The following is an 18,437-nucleotide window of genomic DNA, read 5'->3' as shown; positions in this document are numbered from 1 at the left end:
ATTTGGATTGCTCCAAACTTTTCGAGAACACGTACAGGTGCCTGTTCTTCCAATCTAACCAATTCGGTGCGAGGAGAAAATTGTCCACGAGCAGTGTCGTTTTCCCACACCCCGAAGGACCTGCGATCAGACAGCGGATGCTGTCGGGAAGCAACTTGCCGTTCTTTTTTTTTCTTGTTTGACTTTCCGGATCTGGTAGACGCTTCACCACGTTCCACGTACTCACAAGATCACTTCGTTCGCGTCGATCCAACTCTTTTCCGGAAGTCCCAGCCATTTGACAAACAGTTTGTCACCTTTCCTACGCAATACTTTCTCGATGAGGTACGTGTCGGGGTGTTTTATTTTAGAGAGTTCCTCTTCGTAAAATCTTCCTTTCAAAATCTCGCCGCTACTATCTTTTATTATATACGTGTGTCGGTTTCCGGGTAGAACTCGAACCACCGTAAAGAGTTCCGTGCTCCCATTTTTTGTGAATCCCTTCTCGAAGGTGCGTTTGAATTTGCTGATCCTCACCTGGTCTCCAATTTTGTATTTAGCTTTTTTTGTCGTGGGTGTGTACTTTGGACAGTAAACTGTAGAAATTAAACGCTGCTCGTCAGACTTGGTAACGTCAACTGGCTTCATGCCTATCGTTCTGTGTACCGTATCATTATAGGTGTCGACGAGTTCCGGCAGGATGTCGACCCATTTGTAATTTCCCCGAAGCGTGAATCGTTTCCACATGTGTGTTTTCAAGGTTCGATTGAATCTTTCCACGGTGCCGGCTTTGATGTGACTGAAGGTCGAATAATGTCGAATCTTGTGTTTTTGAATAAACTTTTGGAATACGGCGTTGTAAAATTCTTTACCGTTGTCCGTTTGCAGAAACCGTGGTTGTCTGCCGCCGCTTTCGCGAAAAATTAATTTGAATGCTTCCGTGACGCACGTTCCCGTTTTCGCCTTCAAAGGTAGAGCCCATGCGAATTTCGAAAATGTGTCTATGACGGTGAGGAGGTACTTGTTGCCCTTGTTCAATTTATGTACGTTTTTCAAATTGCCGCTACTCATCTCCACAAGGTCACTTTGCCAGAGGTCGTCGATGCCCTTGGTTACCACAGCCAAACGTTCGTAGTTACGGCGTGCAGGTTTATGCAATTCTTCGACGATGGCTTGCCTAGATATTTTTTTTTAGAGATTACGTTTCAAGAGAAGCACAAGCGTGATGGGATTCAAAGAGGGTGGCACTTCGCTCGTGTTTTGAATGATCAGCTTATCGCCGGCACTCACGTCGAAAACGGTAAGATCTTCGTCTTCGTGTATTTCATATATGTTGCGCGTTTCGTTCCAACGTGCCAGAGGAATGTTTCCTGCTTTCTGGACACCACGATTCGATATCAAGGTCATGGTGGGAACGCTAGCTTTTCTGCCGTGAGACCAGTACGAAAATTCGTTTATCTGAATTGTGCCATCGAGGAGAAACTTGTAATAATGATGATAAGGATGCAACATGTACAGTTTGTTACCTTCGACGAACGTGGAGATTCTTTGTTGATTGGGTATGCTGTTGATTTCGATGGCTTGCAAGGTGAACAATTTGGCGAATTTAGTGTCGAAGGTGACGAGATTACTGTGAACTTGTCCGAGTTTATTTTCGATGGGCAGCAAATGCTCGACTATGGTATCCGTTACGGCAGAAAACGACGGTTTGATTTTCACTTCCACGTTCAACTGCTTGTAGTTTTCGTTGAGTTCTTGCAACTTGGCACCGAAAGAGGCCAGCGTCGATTCCTGCGTGGATTCCAGCACTCCAACTTGATCTCTGATGTTGACGACAATGTTCTGAAGGTTCTCGACTTGATTCAATTTCGAGCTCTTCTCGGTAAGATCGTTCACGATGCTTCGCATCTCTGTAAACTGCGTGTGAAGATCGGCGACGCTCTGCGAAGTGGGCAGCGTCGACACCAGCGAACTAATTTCGTCTCGAATCTGTTCCACGTTCGCCGTTTCCGTTTCCAGTCGTTTCAGCATTCGAGATATGTTTCTTTTCAAAGAGTGCAATTCTTTGGAGGTGGGGAGATTGGCCACCCTACTCTCGAGATCGCTCAATGAGCTTTTGATGTCGCTCGAATCGGATAGTGCCGTCACCGCCGTTTTCAATTTTTCCAAATCTTCGCTCGAAGGCACGCTCGTCCGTAACGATTCCAAGTCACCCTGTATGTTGTCGAGTACGTGATGAAAATGAGCGAGATTCGTTTCGACGTTCAAATTTTCTAAATATTCGATCTTCTGCTGAACCGTGCTTAACGTGTCTTGAATGCTCGTCAACGCTCTCGCTTCAGCGTGAATATTTTTAATTTCTTCGTTGATCAATTCCAAGGACGCCTGAAGCGTGGCGATGGTGGTTTGAATGTGTTCGAAATCTTGATAGGCCTCCAATTGAATTTTTATGTTCGCGACGCTTTTACCGATGACCTGCAGTTCGTCCGACGATGGTAGGTTCGTCATTGTATCTTCCAAAGTCTGCAACTTGGATTTAATTTCTTCCAACGTGCTGGTGAATTCTTCTTGTAATTTGGAAACAACAACATGCAAGCGTTCTGCGTCTATATCGTTCACGACGGTTTGAAGTTCAGAGAAATTCTTTTCTATTGCGGAAGTTCGTTCTTCGATTTCGAGTTTCAGTTTTTCCAAATCTTCATTTTTCGATTGAAATTGCTGTAATTTGGCCAAATCATTTTGAAGCGAATCCACGCTCAACTGTATATTTTGAACGCTGTCGTAAGAAGGTACGTCGACATAATTTTTTATGAGCGTTTTCAGTTCGGAATCGATTTTCAGAATGGGGTCGAGACATTGCGTTTGGAGCGTAGCGATTTCCGACTCTAAACTTTTGTTTAAGGTCTCCTGCAAAGCAATCAAATCGGTCCTCAACTTCTTAACTCGAATGTCCAACATGAGAATCTCTTCTGCGTGGTCTACACGCTTGGTGTTGCCGAAAATGTCGTTAGGCATTTTTGGTTAACGGTTATTTATAATAGGATAAACGATTCGTAATTCTACAAAGAGAGGAATGAGTTTGTCGTAATCTCCGAGAAGTTCCATGTAAAGATAATCTCCTGCAGAAACATCGTACGTAATGTTAGAAAGCATCTTGTCGTGCTTGATTCGAAAAATATTCTTGCCGGTAGAAATTTTGATTTCGCCTGCGTTTTCCGGATTCACGGTGATTTGAAGTTTCCCGTCGATCGGAATTTCGTAGAAATGTAAATTGTTATTAAAAACATAAAACATCTTGCCCACATCGTCATTCAGTTTCGTCCAAATGCTGTTGAGATGAACAATCAGTAAACCATTGAGTTTAGATAACACGGAAGGTAAGAGGTTATTGAAATTTGGCGGTGCAGTCTCCATGTTGATCTGTTTGCGGAAGCCAAAAAGATTCATTGTCCTTGTTAGTTATTTAAGAATACGGTCAAAGTTTTTTTTTGTAATGACACGCAAAGTTTTTTTTTGTTTGCTTGCGTCACAATACAGGCACGCGCGCGTGCGTGTGTGTGTGTGCGACATATTGTTCCCGAAAGAGATTTACAAAAGTTACGATATATAAACATTTGGTCTCACAGTTGGAAAATTACGATAAGTTGTATTCATCCTTCAAGGATGAGAGAGTGCATTCGTCACAATACACGCGCGCGCGTGTAAAAATTATACACCGTGAAAAGCTACAACGAGTTGGAAACACTGCTGGTAGGGTTAACATACACCATAAAAGGCTACGCCTCGCCCCGAGTTGGCAACACTGCTTGTGAGGTTAACATACACCGTGAAAGGCTTCAAAATATCATATAGTGGAATTTTTGTAGAGTGGGTAGGTAACACCGACGAGTCTTGACATAAAAAATACGTGGACCCCTCAGGTCCTTTGATGAAAATTTACAGTGAAAAACCCAGTAGGTTAACAACACTGTCAAAAAATCTACGGCAGTATTGCCTGATGTAAACAGAAAACAATAGACCCCCCTCATAACAGGCTACATTAAGCTCCCTACAGTGTTGCCAACTCTGTGTCCTTAAAATATACATCATAAAAAGCTACAACGAGCCTCAAATAATGATTCGAGCCTCAAATAATGGCTTAGAACCGGGCCACCTGTACTGTAAGGCAAGCCTCAAGCAAGGTTGCCAGCTCCTTGCTTTAGGTTAGGTTAGACAAAAAACCTTGGTGATTTTTTTCGAGTAAGATGTTGGCAACACTGTAACAAAATAGGGGGGGTTTATGCCTTACAAGAGCAAACCATCAAGGCGAGCCCCCCACCGAGCTTTACTTTCGGGCGAGAAAAAGGTTGCCAGCTCCATGCTTTAGGTTAGGTTACCCCAAAAACCTTGGTGATTTTTTCGAGTAAGGAGTTGGCAACACTGAGCCCCAACTGATGATTCGAGCCCCAATTGAGGGCCCAGTACTCTCCAAATGCCTCTACTCCCACTTTTTTCAAGTATCTGTCTGATGTGAAAATTTTGATCTATAGTTGATCTGTTACGTTTAAATCCACATTGATAATCACCTATAATTTCATTAGCATATGGGGTTAGTCTTGTTAAAAGAATATATTTTATATGTTGTTGAGAGTAGAGAAATTCCACGGTAATTATTGCAGTTCATTTTATCACCTTTTTTAAACACAGGAACAATTATGGATTCTTTCCACTGTTGAGGGATTTCTTCTTTATTCCATATTAAACAAATTAATTTATGAATTTGACATATTAACGAATTTCCACCATATTTAATTAACTCAGCTGGTATTAAATCAATGCCAGGTGCTTTGTTATTCTTTAGCCTTTTAATAGCATCTTGAACTTCAGTCAAGTTAGGTTCTGGAACTAAAGGTTCTGCTGTGTGTACTTCATTCACTTCTGATTTATCTCCTACATGGACATTTAAAAGGTCATTGAAGTAGTTCTTCCATCTATTTAGAATATCACTTGGGTCAGCTAGAAAATCACAGTCTTTATCTTTTATCAAGTTTACTTTAGGTTGCCACCCCTTTCTAAACTCATTTACACCTTTATATAAATCTCTGATATTTTTATTTTTGCTGTTTTTTTTCAATTTCGTTAATTTTGCTTTTCAAGTAATCTCTTTTTTTACTTCTAAATGTGCGGTTAACTTCTCGCTTTATTCTATTATAATTGTTTAGATTTGTATCATCAGAGTTATTTAACCACCTAAGTCTAGCCTGATTTCTTATTTCTATTAGATTATGACATTCATTATCAAACCATGGCTTACTTTTTCTCGGTTTATGGTATCCTATAGTTTCTTTAGCTGCTGATTCTATTGCATTACGTATGTGCTCCCAATTCTTATTTACGTCTGTTTCATTTATATTTTCATCATCATTTAAATCCTGCAAAACATCAAATCTATTTGACAGTTTAATTTGGTAATCTTTCTTAATTCTTTCATCAGTAAACTTTCCTGTATCAAATTTTATAACTTTTAGATTTTGTTGCTTATGATTTTATCACTGAGAGTCTTTCTCTTAATTTAGCAATTACTAAATAATGGTCACTGGCACAGTCAGCACCTCTATGTGTACGAACTCAATTATACTAGTATGCCTTCTCTTATCAATGAGAATATGATCTATCTGATTATGAGTTTTACCATCTGGAGAAGACCAGGTATATTTATGGATATCTTTATGTTTAAAAGTGGTACTTTTCACAATTAAATTCTTTGAGGTTGCAAAAGTAATCAATCTTATACCATTATCATTACTTAATTCATGAAGACTTGCTTTACCAATCGTGGGTTTAAATGTCTCTTCTTTGCCAATATGTGCATTACAGTCACCTAACAGAATTTTCATATCATACTGAGAAAATTTATCAAAGACCTGTTCTAACTCTGTATAAAAATCATCTTTAGTATTATCATCTTTATCTTCCGTTGGTGCATGTATGTTTATTAAAATAATTTTACACCACCTACCCTGTAAAACTGCATATGATATCCTATCATTAATAAATTCTACTGTTTTAAGAGCCGAGATAATTCTATTATTTATAAAAAAGCCTGTTCCAAAATTATGATTTTCAGTACCACCATAGAGAAAAGTATAATTTTTAGTTTTACAATTCCCTTCTCCTGGCCACCTAACTTCCTGGACAGCTACAACATCTAATTTATACTTAACTATCTCATTAACTGTACACTGAAATGCTCCAGGCCGGTAAAGGCTCAGAACATTCCAGGTGCCTAATTTAATATCCTTATTCCTAATGTAGATCTTATCCTTAGTCCAGAGACCTCCCAAAGTAGTCCCCACCCGGAGATCCGAACGGGGGACTATTTTATCTCCGGAATATTTTACCTTGGGAACATCCATGGCCTTATATTGTTGTTTCTTGACATGTCTTTTTACAGTGCAGAGTTGTCAGCTAACCCCCAATATGAATGGAGGAACTACTACACAAGACAAACACAAACACATTAGACAGCACAATTACTACACAAGACGAACACAAACACATTAGACAGCACAACTACTACACAAGACACACACAAACACATCACAACTATAACAAAATATAAAATCACTGATATGCTTGAAACCAAATTAAATATAACCGTTTTAAGCCATATGTTCAGACAGATTAATCGAGACTTCAGCTACATTTTAAAGTGGGATCCAAACAACTGTGCAACATCCCTCTCCTGGGAATTAAACACGAGACCCCTTGATCAGAAGGTGAGTTGTTTCACAAAATCGATAAGAACGTTCTTTTTTTACGAATTTTAAAAATCCGAAAATTAAGAATTGTGTTTCAAACCTGCCTGCACCGTATTAAAATTTCATCACGATCGGACCACCCGTTTATTATATATAGAATTTCAAAGAGATCGATAGTGTACAAAACTAAAAAATCGGCATTTTTTTTGTTCTAATGATGTTCAAAAATAGAAGAGATACTCGAAAAAATAAAATTGGTTAGCATAGATTAACGAGGAATTGAATTAGCTAAATTTTGATGCAACTCGACTTTATGTAGGTCTACTGGCACATTTTTAATTCTAGTAATATAATTAACTTTCAGGTAGATAGTTTCTGAATGATTTTATAGGTGTTGAAATAAAACCATTATTTATACAATGCGAGCTCTGACTAGAAGTAACATCATATTTTATTATATTGCAGCTGCAAAAATCAGTTACATTAGGAGATAATTATACTACATTAATCTACATGAAGTTTTCTTCCCAACAAGGTATAATACACGCTACTTGTTTACACTTTGATTTTCACACTCCAGTTTGACAAATTTCTGGAATTGCTCAGGGGGTTATACAGATCAAATGAATTAGAAACTACCCTGGATGAAACTTCTGAAACCATTTCAAGTGACTGTAATTTCTGAATATTTATTTGCTACTCCAGGTCATAACAAGAGAGTACTTTCATTACCAGCACAACGGAGCCAAGGGAGAAATATTTTTTTAAATATATATATATATATATATATATACCTAGTCATATCATAAATTATGTTACAAAGTTTAGACAGGGATGGCAACCTTGGTTGGCAAGGTAACCCCACAATGTTGGATCAAACAACAATCAGTATCATTGTGTGTACCAGTAATCGCACTGCACAAAGTTGGCAAATCACCATCGGACATTTTCAACACCCTGAGAAAGCTGAATATCAGCAGGATGTTCATGCATCGGACTATTAACAGATTCTGTGACATTGGGACAATTGAGGACCGCCCCAGGAAAGGTAGATCTCGTAGCGTGAGGAGTCAGAAGCTCGTGAAAGCAGTGGCAGCGTGGATTCGACGAAATCCTGTCAGGAAACAAGCAGTGATGGCTCGAGAGCTGAACATTTCGTAAATGTCGATGTCGCGTGTGCTCCGAAGTGACCTAGGACTCCGCGTGTATCGGCCAAGTACTGGTCACTTCCTCCCTCCACAGCTTAAGGTCCAGAGGGAGCAGAAAACGAAAAGACTCCTTCAGCGTTACGCAAATGGTGGTCTCAGGAGGATCCTTTTCACGGACGAAAAAATCTTCACGATTGAAGAGTCTTACATCGTCAAAACGACCTTCTTTATGCCTTGACATCCCAGGAAGCTCGTGAAAACACGCCACAGATCGTCAGAGGCCATCATCCCGCCTCTGTGATGGTTTGGTGGGGGGTTTCGTACGATGACACGACTGACCTCCACTTCTGGGAACATGGTGTGAAAACATCTGCAAAAGTGTACCAAGCGACAGTGTTGGAGCCACTTGTGAAACAGTTGACCCGTATCATGTTCAACAATGAGCCGAGGAACTTCCAACAGGACTCAGCACCGGCCGACAAAGCAAAGACCACACAGGAGTGGCTTCAGAGGAATGTGCCTGATTTCCTTGCTCCGGCTGATTGGCCCTCTAGCAGCCCGACCTCAGTCCATTGGACTACAGGTTGTGGTCCGTTTTGAAGGGCATGATCTGTAAGAAGAGACATCCAAACCTTGCGAGTCTCAAGCGTTCTCTTGTGAAGGCAGTGGCGGACTTTCTCATCGAGAATGTGCGTGCTGCGATGAATGACTGGCCTCAGAGACTTTGGGCCTGTGTGAAGGTCAGAGGTGGCCATTTTGAACAGTGATTGGTGCTCTGTGTTGGCAAGAGCTGTACCTTTGTAACATCCAAGTATTAATACATAAGCGTGCTCACTGTGCCTGTAGTTCATTATTAACTTTGTAACAGAATTTATGATATGACTAGATTGATTGATTGATTTGGTGTTTTAAGTCCACTTTATGCACAGTAAGGCTAATCGGGACTGGACCTACAGTTTAAAGTGGGATCCGAACCACTATGTGCCTCCACCGGGAATCGAACCCGGGTCCCTTGATTACAAGGCGACGACGCTACCATTGCGCCATCGGGGAGGCCTCTTGGTATGACTAGGTATATATATGTATAACGAATGGCGTACGCAGGTGGGGGCTGATGGGGCTACAGTTTTCTCCGAAATTTTAAGAAAAAAATCAAAACTTTCAAATTAAAGCAGGGTAAAATTCGGGAAAAGGTAAATGCAAGCTTTCGATTGTCATTTTTGTAAGAAGAAAGTTCTAAATATAGGAAATATCTTATTGTGTATACCGTCCCATAGAAAGCAGGTATGTACTGTCCACCTTTACAGTTCCAGCCCACCCAGAAAAAAATCCTGCGTACGCCAATGTTGGTGATAATTCTTCTAATGTATGCTACAGCATAACTTACGTATTATTAGATGGTGGGCACAGCTTGTCATCTCATCTAATAATGCATAGGTTATGCTGTGGCATACAAGAATTTTTACCAAATAACCTATGTCACCAAACCTTACTTTACCCTCTATACACAAAGAGAACTAAATGCATCTTATCGGTTAATGCACCATAATGCATTGAATGATGCACTAAAGTGTGTTTTGTAGCTTCTTCAAAGAATCAGATTGACATTTGATGCGTTAGGGTGCATTTTGCATGTCGTGAAAGAAACACCAAAGTGCATCACTTGATTCAAGTGAGGATTTCTTTCAGTCGAGATGCATTTTAATGCATCAGCTGATGCGTTTTGATGCACCTTGATATGTTTTGATGCACCTTGATGTGTTTTGATTCACCAGCATGCATCTTTTTTGATGACGCACTTAAACATTCTGAGTATGTAGCTCAGACCAAAAGTTTAAGTGCATCATCCAAAAAGATGCAGGAAGGTGCATCAGCTGATGCATTGAAGTGCATCTCGACTGAAAGAAATCCTTACTTGAATCAACTGATGCACTTTGGTGTTTCTTTCACAACATACAAAAATGCACCCAAATGCATCAAATGTGAATCTGCTTCTTTGAAGAATCTACAAAACACACTTTAGTGCATCAATCGATGCATTATGGTGCATCAATCGATATGATGCATTTAATTCTCTATGTGTAGATAAAAGCATTATGTTTCAAAGAGACTCAGACAAAATACACTAAAATAAAACATAGGACACTATAATCAACTTTATACTATGTAGGCGATAGTTAAACTTTTATTAGAATCAGTGAAGGAAAATTGAGGACGTTAACAAAACAGCGAAGGCCGGAATTCGATCCCGGGACCCTTGGCGTTAGCGCGCTGTGCTAACCACTCCGCCACGAAGATCGGTAATAATCGTCTGTATCTGTGTACATTCATTTTTCTACATAAAGCAAGGCAGGTTTCCATTAGTTGAGTATCGAACAACAATAATTTCATATACACTGACATTTGAGCGAAACTTTCACGGCCAGTTTCGTTGCTCACGAACCTAAAGTTCAAAAGTTCACGTGTGTTAGCTTTATTACAAACTAAGCCATGAAGATAATTGAAAGAGATAATCGCGCACGTGCCAAACACAGAGACTGCAATAAAAGTAATTGGGTGGAATGCACAGCGAATCATATATTTCTTTACACAAATTGCATTCTGAGTATTGATTGTTCCGCTCTGCGGTATTTGAATTGTTTTGTTGTTTTGCGTCAAACGTGACCATGAACTTTAAACTGATGTATTAAACGAGGGGAGAAACTAACCTAGGTTCCTTGCCTTCGCAGTGGGCCACGCTGACGTGCTTTACTGAAAATGTCCCGTTCCATTCATTGGTGTTTCATTTAGTAATAATTCTATTGGTAAGGTAAAGTTCCCCGTGCATATAGCACCATGCCAAGAAGGAACATTTAGGGGATGTGGGTCAAGGCATGTCCGCAACAAATTTCATTACATTATGACCAATAGTTTGATTTTCATAAGCACAAATCAGGAACTGTGGTTTCGCCAATGTTTGGCGCGTTCACCATTGAAAGTGGAATAAACGCGCGAAACGTTGCTGCCGCAGCCGAATCTAGGGTTCACCTTATCTCCTTTAACTTGGCTGCTTCTAGTTGAAGGTACTATCCAACATTAAACCATCTCGTTTGAAATACTTAGTTTACACATTTAGCATGCCAGCGTAAGCTCCGCCTGCATGGGGACAGAAATTCTCCTCAATCAGCACTCCGCATGCTTCGTGGCTACGCATTCGAACTCACCTGGTTTTCTTGATGAGTTCGGAGCCGTTAGTCGTGTAGTACAGCTGCTCCCCTTCCCTGAGCACCGTCTCAACCTCGAACTTCTTCACGTTGTCGATGGCCAAGTTGGGAATCCACATCGTGTTCCTCTCAGAGTCGGTTAGCACGTAGAGATTCATACCCTGCTTCAGAGGCGCCACTCTGTAGTCCTTCCACCACTTGAAGATGTCCACGTCCATTATGATGTCCTCGAATAAAAGAATTACATTGTTATTAGGGCATTCACAAGAGAATGATGCGGTTTCAAAATGTAATGAAAATGTATTTCTCACGTTACACGGGCACATATATCGTCAATGGCGGCAACTGTCCAAGTATCTTATACGATAATTACAATCCTTCAATGTGTGCACCCTGTGTCACCCATCCACACGGTAATGAAACTCAAACTCATCCCAGACTCGGTGCAGCATGTCCACTGTAATGGCCTGCAGCGCATGCGTCATTCTATCAAGAAGTTCTTGGATGAAATGGGCAGTGGTGATGAATAAACACTACCTTAAACAAGCCCCCAAAGATTGAAATCATATGGCGTAAGATCCGGTGAACTGGGTGGCCAGTGGAGAAGGTTTTTGCCGCACGTCTGGTCCAGCTCTGTGGAACAACACCATTGAGAAGCACTCGTACGTTTCTGTGAGAATGGGGGGAGGTAGGGAGCTCCGTCCAGTTGTGGAATGTAATAGTCATAATTGGTATTCAGCCGGAACACCTGCTTGCTCTTGTCACTGACTGCGGGGGGGGGGGGACCACCTCACTGAAACGCCTCACTCACTCTTTTAATGTTCGGACTTACCCTTACACAAGCATCCAGTTTCCACAAAATGCTTCTACCTCCTGGGTATGTTATTCTCGCGTGGTGCGTCTTTTTCAAACCGTGCACTAAACTCATGCTGCACTGTAATCAGAGATCTGGATACCTTAAAACTGAGCACACAGAAAGCCTTCTCCTGCTGCAACACCATCTTGGAAACTGACCTCGTGGCCTCGCAGTAAGTGAATTTCTGGTAGCGCATGAGAAACTTGGACAGTTGCCGACGCTGATTGTGTATGTTGAACCCGTGTAAGATGAAATTTTTTTTTATTAACTTTTGAAACCGCTGAAAGCACCTTAAAGTCAACCTTACTTGTATTACTTCGTCTAATTAGTCCTTAATTCTTCTTGTTGAAAGTAAAAACGTTTCCACTTTAACAAACGTTCAAATGATCGCGTAAAAATTGCTGTACAAATTACACAGTACTAGTAAATTCGTTCAATGTTGACACGAGCCCCACATAGGGTTACACTGGCTGTAAATCCAGGCCCAAAGTTGGCTGGCAAGACAGCAGTTACCGGAGTGCATTATGTGTATGTGAAGTTGACTTGTAGGTGCTTTCAGCGAAGTTTACTATACGCTCGCTAGAGTACATTACACATATTTAGTATAACACCATTAAGCCTTGTTTCCATGATATGAAAAAACTCAATATGCTGACCAAGGCAGAAATTTATTTTATTATAAAACATAAACTAAACGTAACGTTTCAACCTTCTAGCAAGGTCTTCTTCAGACTCTGTACCAAGTACAAATGTAACAAGGCACACAACAGGACAATATATATACACAAAAATTACTCCCCTCCAGACTATTAGAAAGTTGTTCTGGAACAATCTAACAGGTGGCTTTCCTTTGTCAACTGTACTTTCACCTGAAAGAGAATGTGGTTGGACTCTTTATCTCACGCTCTATTTCCTTCATTCTTCTTCCTTCTTCTCTCCTCTTTCTCTCTTGTCCTTTCCACTCTTTCTAACACCTTCTTCCATTCTTTGTTTAACTTCAGTCCACCATTCCAGTTCATTGTGTCTTCTTCACCTTTCTTCTCTATTTCCTTAGACTCCTTCCATTTTCTCACTAGTATTATCTTCTCCCTTCCTATCTGCTTAGCCTCATCCCACTCTATGTCATGTCCTGTTTCTCTCGTGTGTTAAAATATCGCATTTCTCTCTCTCTTAAGTCGTACATCATCCAGAGTCCAACCACACTCGTTTTCAGGTGAAAGTACAGTTGACAAGGGAAAGGCACCTGCTAGATTGTTCCAGAACTACTTTGTAATAGTCTGGAGGGGAGTAATGTTTGTGTATATATATCGTCCTGTTTTTGTACCTTCTTACATTTGTACTTGTTACAGAGTCTGAAGAAGACCTTGCTAGAAGATTGAAACGTTACGTTTAGTTTATGTTTTATAATAAAATAAATTACTGCCTTGGTCAGCATATTGAGTTTTTCATATTTAGTATAATGTTCCGGTAAACTTAAGGCTAGAATGCATATTAGTTAGTGGAGATGTATGGAATCACCTGTCCCCCACCTCTCTTTCCCCTTGAGATGCAAGGGGCGATCCTTTCTAAAGACAACCAAATGTCAACATCCCATCCACGTAGTACACCCTGGACTGCAATTTGCAGACTAACGAGGCTCTGGCGTCTCACCTCACATCCTGTATAATCATCTGTGGAAGTTGTGTTCTGTCCATGTACGAGGGTCCGAAAGTACGTTTCGTCATTTTTTTCACAGGGAAGCTGTATTACAAAGTGAAAAACCACATTGCCATAACAAAAGACAATCTTTCCTGAATTCACGACGGGAGGGGCGAGAGCAGAGGAGCCCTTGCGCAGAGTGCCGAAGAATAGAGATAAGTAGCAGACCAACGTGCCCGAGCTCATTCGAGTGCAAACCAGCATGGCAGAAACGTGGTCACAAATGGAAGTGCGTGCTGTCGTGCGCTATGAATGCCATTCTTGCAGCCTTGTGCTCAGGGGTGAACACTTGACGCGATACGAGAACGAGGGCAATGACTTCCTGTTCAGATTTTGTTCTTGGACGACAATGCAAGACCCCATACAGCAAGGGTCACTGCAGAACACATTCGTGTCTGGGATGGGAGAGATTGAATCACCCGGCCTACAGCCCCGATCTTGCCACATCAAACGTCCACCTTTTTCCTGCGTCACTTCGGAAGCAACGAAGAGGTGAAACAGGGTATGAAGAACTTCCTTAAATTCGCTGGGCACCGATTTTTACCACGAGGGTTTCATTGATTTCACGTAACAACAAATGTATCAACGTCTATGTGAAAAAGTAGCCAAAATATTGTACTTTGTTATGACATTGTATTCTTCTGTTTGTAATAAAGCTTCTCTGTGGAAAAAAATGACGAAACTTACTTTCGGAACGTCCCTCGTATGTTTGTGATTGCCCCTTCGTCCATTTCAAGTTATCACCCTTCATCAGAATTCAGCAGAACTTTTTACTCACTTCACGTCGCCACTACAACTAGTTCAGCTTTTATGGCGGAGTAAGTCCTGAACTATGCATGAATAATTTGTGAATGTCCTGTGTGTGTGTGTGTGTACATGCAATCTTATTGCTGATCTAAATTGCTTTAAAACTTTTTACATAGAATGTTTTTTAGTTATTACAAGTCGCCAGATGTCATGGATAAATTCCGAGGTTAGTACCAATTTTCTAGAAAATTGATTGACACTTACCCCTTGCGCCTCGTCTATTAATACGTCGTTTAGGATGTCGATGTGGACAGTCACGTTAACTGTTTGATCTGGAAGAAAAAGTTACGATATCATTACAAAGAATTATGCATTTGGTACGTTCCACAAGTATGAGGAAATAGTTCCAAATTTTTACTTAACAGATTGTGACTTCAAGAGAAATATTACTTCAAGAAAATGAATATACATTTCAATGTATATTTGTGTAATGAAAATTAGGCCTATAATATATAATACATAGTAGCGCACACAAACACAAACATATAGAGTAAGATGGGGCAAGACTGAGCAGTTTTTGTTCGTTATGTTTTATTGAAGTTATGAATCTATAGTAACATACGGAAAAAAAGTAACACACAATGCGCTCTCCTTTGCCAACATACAGTAAATTTCAGAAAGCCCAGTAAATAATATTTCAGCAGAAAACAAACGAAAAACATAACCATGCAAACGCGCAGTCTTACCCGCAGCGCGGGGTAAGACTGCGATCACGTTAGGGTAAGAATGCGCAGCGTACTATCACTTTCTAAAGAGAGTTACATTCGTATGAAGGTTCTATAAAAAGGAACACAAGGCAGTAAAGAAGATTCCTGTTTCGTATCAGAAGCTTTTGTCGTGGAAAAGTAAATGAAGTCCTCGGCTGGGGGATCACTAACACAAATCACAAATGAAGATTCCTGTTTCATACGAGGTGCAGTTTCCTTGGCCACCATTCGTCACATGTGGCACACTGAATCCAATCCTCGACTGGGAGTACGTTGTTCTTCTCATCACAACCGGGGCAAATGTACTCTTTCTTTTGATGTTGCCAGCTTGATACGTCTTCAGCAAGGATGTTCGTTTTCATCATCATACCAATAACAGATGGCTGTACCCCATCAAGTAGCTCTGCTTTCATTATATTCCGTGGAAAGATGAATGCATGATGAATGAAACTTCCTGACAGCAGTGATGGTTTGTCCACGTTCTCCACTAAAACCATTCTTATCCTATCTTTTTCTCTTCACTCTTATCACCTTTGTAGTTATAACGCCATTAAGCCTTGTTTCCATGATTATGAGAAACTAAATATGCTGACCAAGGCAGTAATTTATTTTATTAAAAACATAAACTAAACGTAACTTTTCAACCTTCTAGCAAGGTTTCCTTCAGACACTGTATCAAGTACAAATGTTTTTGTTTACATTTATACTTGATACAGTGTCTGAAGAAGACCTTTCTAGAAGGTTGAAACGTTACGTTTAGTTTATGTTTTTAATAAAATAAATTACTGCCTTGGTCAGCATATTGAGTTTTTCACCTTTGTAGGTTTCGGAAGGAACTGTGCTGACACCAGGTTCATCCATATTAAATACAAGGCACGGTTGAACTTTATATCTATCCAATAATTACTGCAGATTTGTAAAATATTTATATATATAGTTGTTCACCTGGAATTTATTGCTCAGTCTTGCTCCGCGCTGCAATCGGGAACAAAGCACGTGATGCGGTCGAGCCATTGCACAATGCAATGAAAACGAATACACAGGTGGACTCGGCATTAACACAGCTGCCTATGAATCAACATCCTGGTATTCTCTACATTTACAGTGAAGAAATTCTAAGAAATCAAAATATCAAAATAAATAACAGACACCTTAACATTCATCTCGCTTTTCTCTCTCAGCACAACGAACTTCCAACATATCTTCACTAACACCCACAGCTAGCTTCTATCTCGGGCGAAGTGATGGTGGAGCAGTGGTGCAAACCGTGTATGATTTTTACCCGGAAAAAAAAATGTTCGCGGTCTTACCCGACACGCAGTCTTACCCGTCTCTACTATATATTTATATGTATAATGCATGCGCGTACTAAAATAATATATATTGAGATCTATATAATTTCAATTAAAAGCAGTTGATGCTTTTGTTTATGCAGTGCACCATTTATATCATATTGGCGGTGTTATTATAAGTCCACTTTAGTCTTAGTTAGGCTAACCTGGATTGGGTATACAATTGTAAGTGGATTCAAACCACTGTACAATGTGTCTTCACCGAGGATCGAACAGGGGACCCCTAGATTATAAGGCAAGACTTTATCTGTACGACAGCAGAAACATTATTTCAACAACAAAACCTCGTGGCAAATGTAAAAACTGAAACAATATTGAAAATATATGATGGGGATGCATCATACATAAGACTCTAAAATATATTCGTGGTCATTCAAGACTGGGTCATGATGTTTAAATAAAAGTCATTGTTACATATTTTCTTGCATTTCACTTCTTTAATATTTTGAAACGATTACCTGAAACTATTATTTGCAACTGCTGTTTTTATTTGAGAGCCGAATTTAAATCACGGACAACGTAAAAATTAAGTTCGTTCTAATTGCCTATGACCACAACTTACCATTATCGATACATAAATTACTGTACGTGCCTTTTGACAGGGTAAGATAAACATATAGATGGTGCTTATTGTGGTTTAGAGCAACCAAATAAATACAGGATGAGACAAGAGTCAGGATACATAGGTGATATTTTTCGTGTTCGATTGATGAATGGCTACCATGATCGACAGACCTAACACCCTTCGATTTTTTGCTTGTGGGGACATAAAGGCCCTTGTGTACGCTAAGAAAAATTAAGAATGCCCGCCCCACTACCCGCGTCGAATTGGAGCAGATGGTGAGCCTATTGAACGCAATGTAGCTGAAACCATTACATATCAATCATGTGTGTGTTTGTATGCACCTATTTGTTTCCTATGTAACCTTTTGCCTCACTCTGTAGTGTGGTAATTTATACTGACTTAAATGTTAAATTTTTCCAATCTAACGTTATTTATGAAAAGTGTGAATCGAAGTAATTTAGGAGAATGAACCTTTCTCGCTGATATGGCTCGTTGCGAAAAATCAGGGTCCTTACATAGTACTGCAGCTGATGTAGTGTGGCGATGGTGCTTACCGTTGATGGTTGGTGCCAATTCCCTGTCATAATTTTCCTCCAGCTTTAGCACAGTTAAGGAGTGGGTGTTCCTCAGTAGCTCAACAAGGATTCCAACGAATGTGAACCTGAAAGGCAAGACGAACATTATAACAAAGTTCAAAGTTTGTACTTTCATTTTTTTCGAAGTGCTCGTAGTGAAGGGGCCCCCCGAGTTAGCATCCCCCAGCTGTGTCATTTGCACTATGTTAAAACATAGGAACATCCCCCACTAACCCCAAGGCTCGATCAAACATCCCCCATCTAACAATTGCCACTTTAGGCGCTGGCGTGTAACATATTGCGGTACCTTAGACTATGTTCAATTGTTGTAGATCTGAATATCGTAACGTAACCGACACGTACCCCACTCGCTTAGCATAAAACCCCCTGCGAGGTGCTACGTATACTAATCCTGACTTAGGAGAAATGACACGAGAGATTACATTTTACCAATAGAGGAGAAGGTCTAAATATGGGCGAAGGTTTAAATATGGGTTTTGGAGTTATCAGCGCTGCCGGGTGCTGGGAACTGGTTATCTGTCAATGACAAAGGTCGCGGCGCCAATTCGCAAGAGAAAGTGGTGGTTAGTTTCGGCCTTGGACGCTGTTATAGAATTGCGACCTCCGAAAACTTTTTGCAGGTATGTTTTAATTCAACGTTTTCTGAATTCTCATCTGCTTTGTATAGGTTATGATATTAGCGTTACATAAAACAAATGTGGGCTTTTATAATGCCATGATTTGCTTGTGAAATATCTACCACAGAGAGCGAAAATAAATTGAAGAAGATAAATAGCGTGATGGTCT

General features: G+C 40.3%; 1 protein-coding gene across 2 annotated transcripts in view; it reads right to left on the bottom strand.

Moving 5' to 3' along the window:
* LOC145999383 (glycine receptor subunit alpha-4-like) overlaps positions 1-18,437 on the bottom strand; it is a 110,946-nt gene that overhangs the window by 65,554 nt on the left and 26,955 nt on the right. The window contains exons 2-4 of one of the 2 annotated variants that reach the window (XM_083136327.1): positions 17,610-17,716; positions 14,636-14,703; positions 11,071-11,297 (exon numbers count right to left, since the gene is read on the bottom strand). In XM_083136327.1, coding sequence (XP_082992453.1) covers positions 11,071-11,297; positions 14,636-14,703; positions 17,610-17,716 — 402 coding nt within the window. Of the gene's footprint in view, positions 1-11,070; positions 11,298-14,635; positions 14,704-17,609; positions 17,717-18,437 lie in introns of those variants that run through there. The other variant, XM_083136328.1, reaches the window with a different exon arrangement.

Source organism: Lepisma saccharinum, chromosome 15, assembly GCF_977018435.1.
Source record: "Lepisma saccharinum chromosome 15, izLepSacc3.1, whole genome shotgun sequence".
Classification (NCBI taxonomy): Eukaryota; Metazoa; Arthropoda; class Insecta; order Zygentoma; family Lepismatidae; genus Lepisma; species Lepisma saccharinum.
The sequence above is the reverse complement of the archived record's forward strand: the minus strand, read 5'-3'. Positions and strand labels throughout refer to the sequence as shown.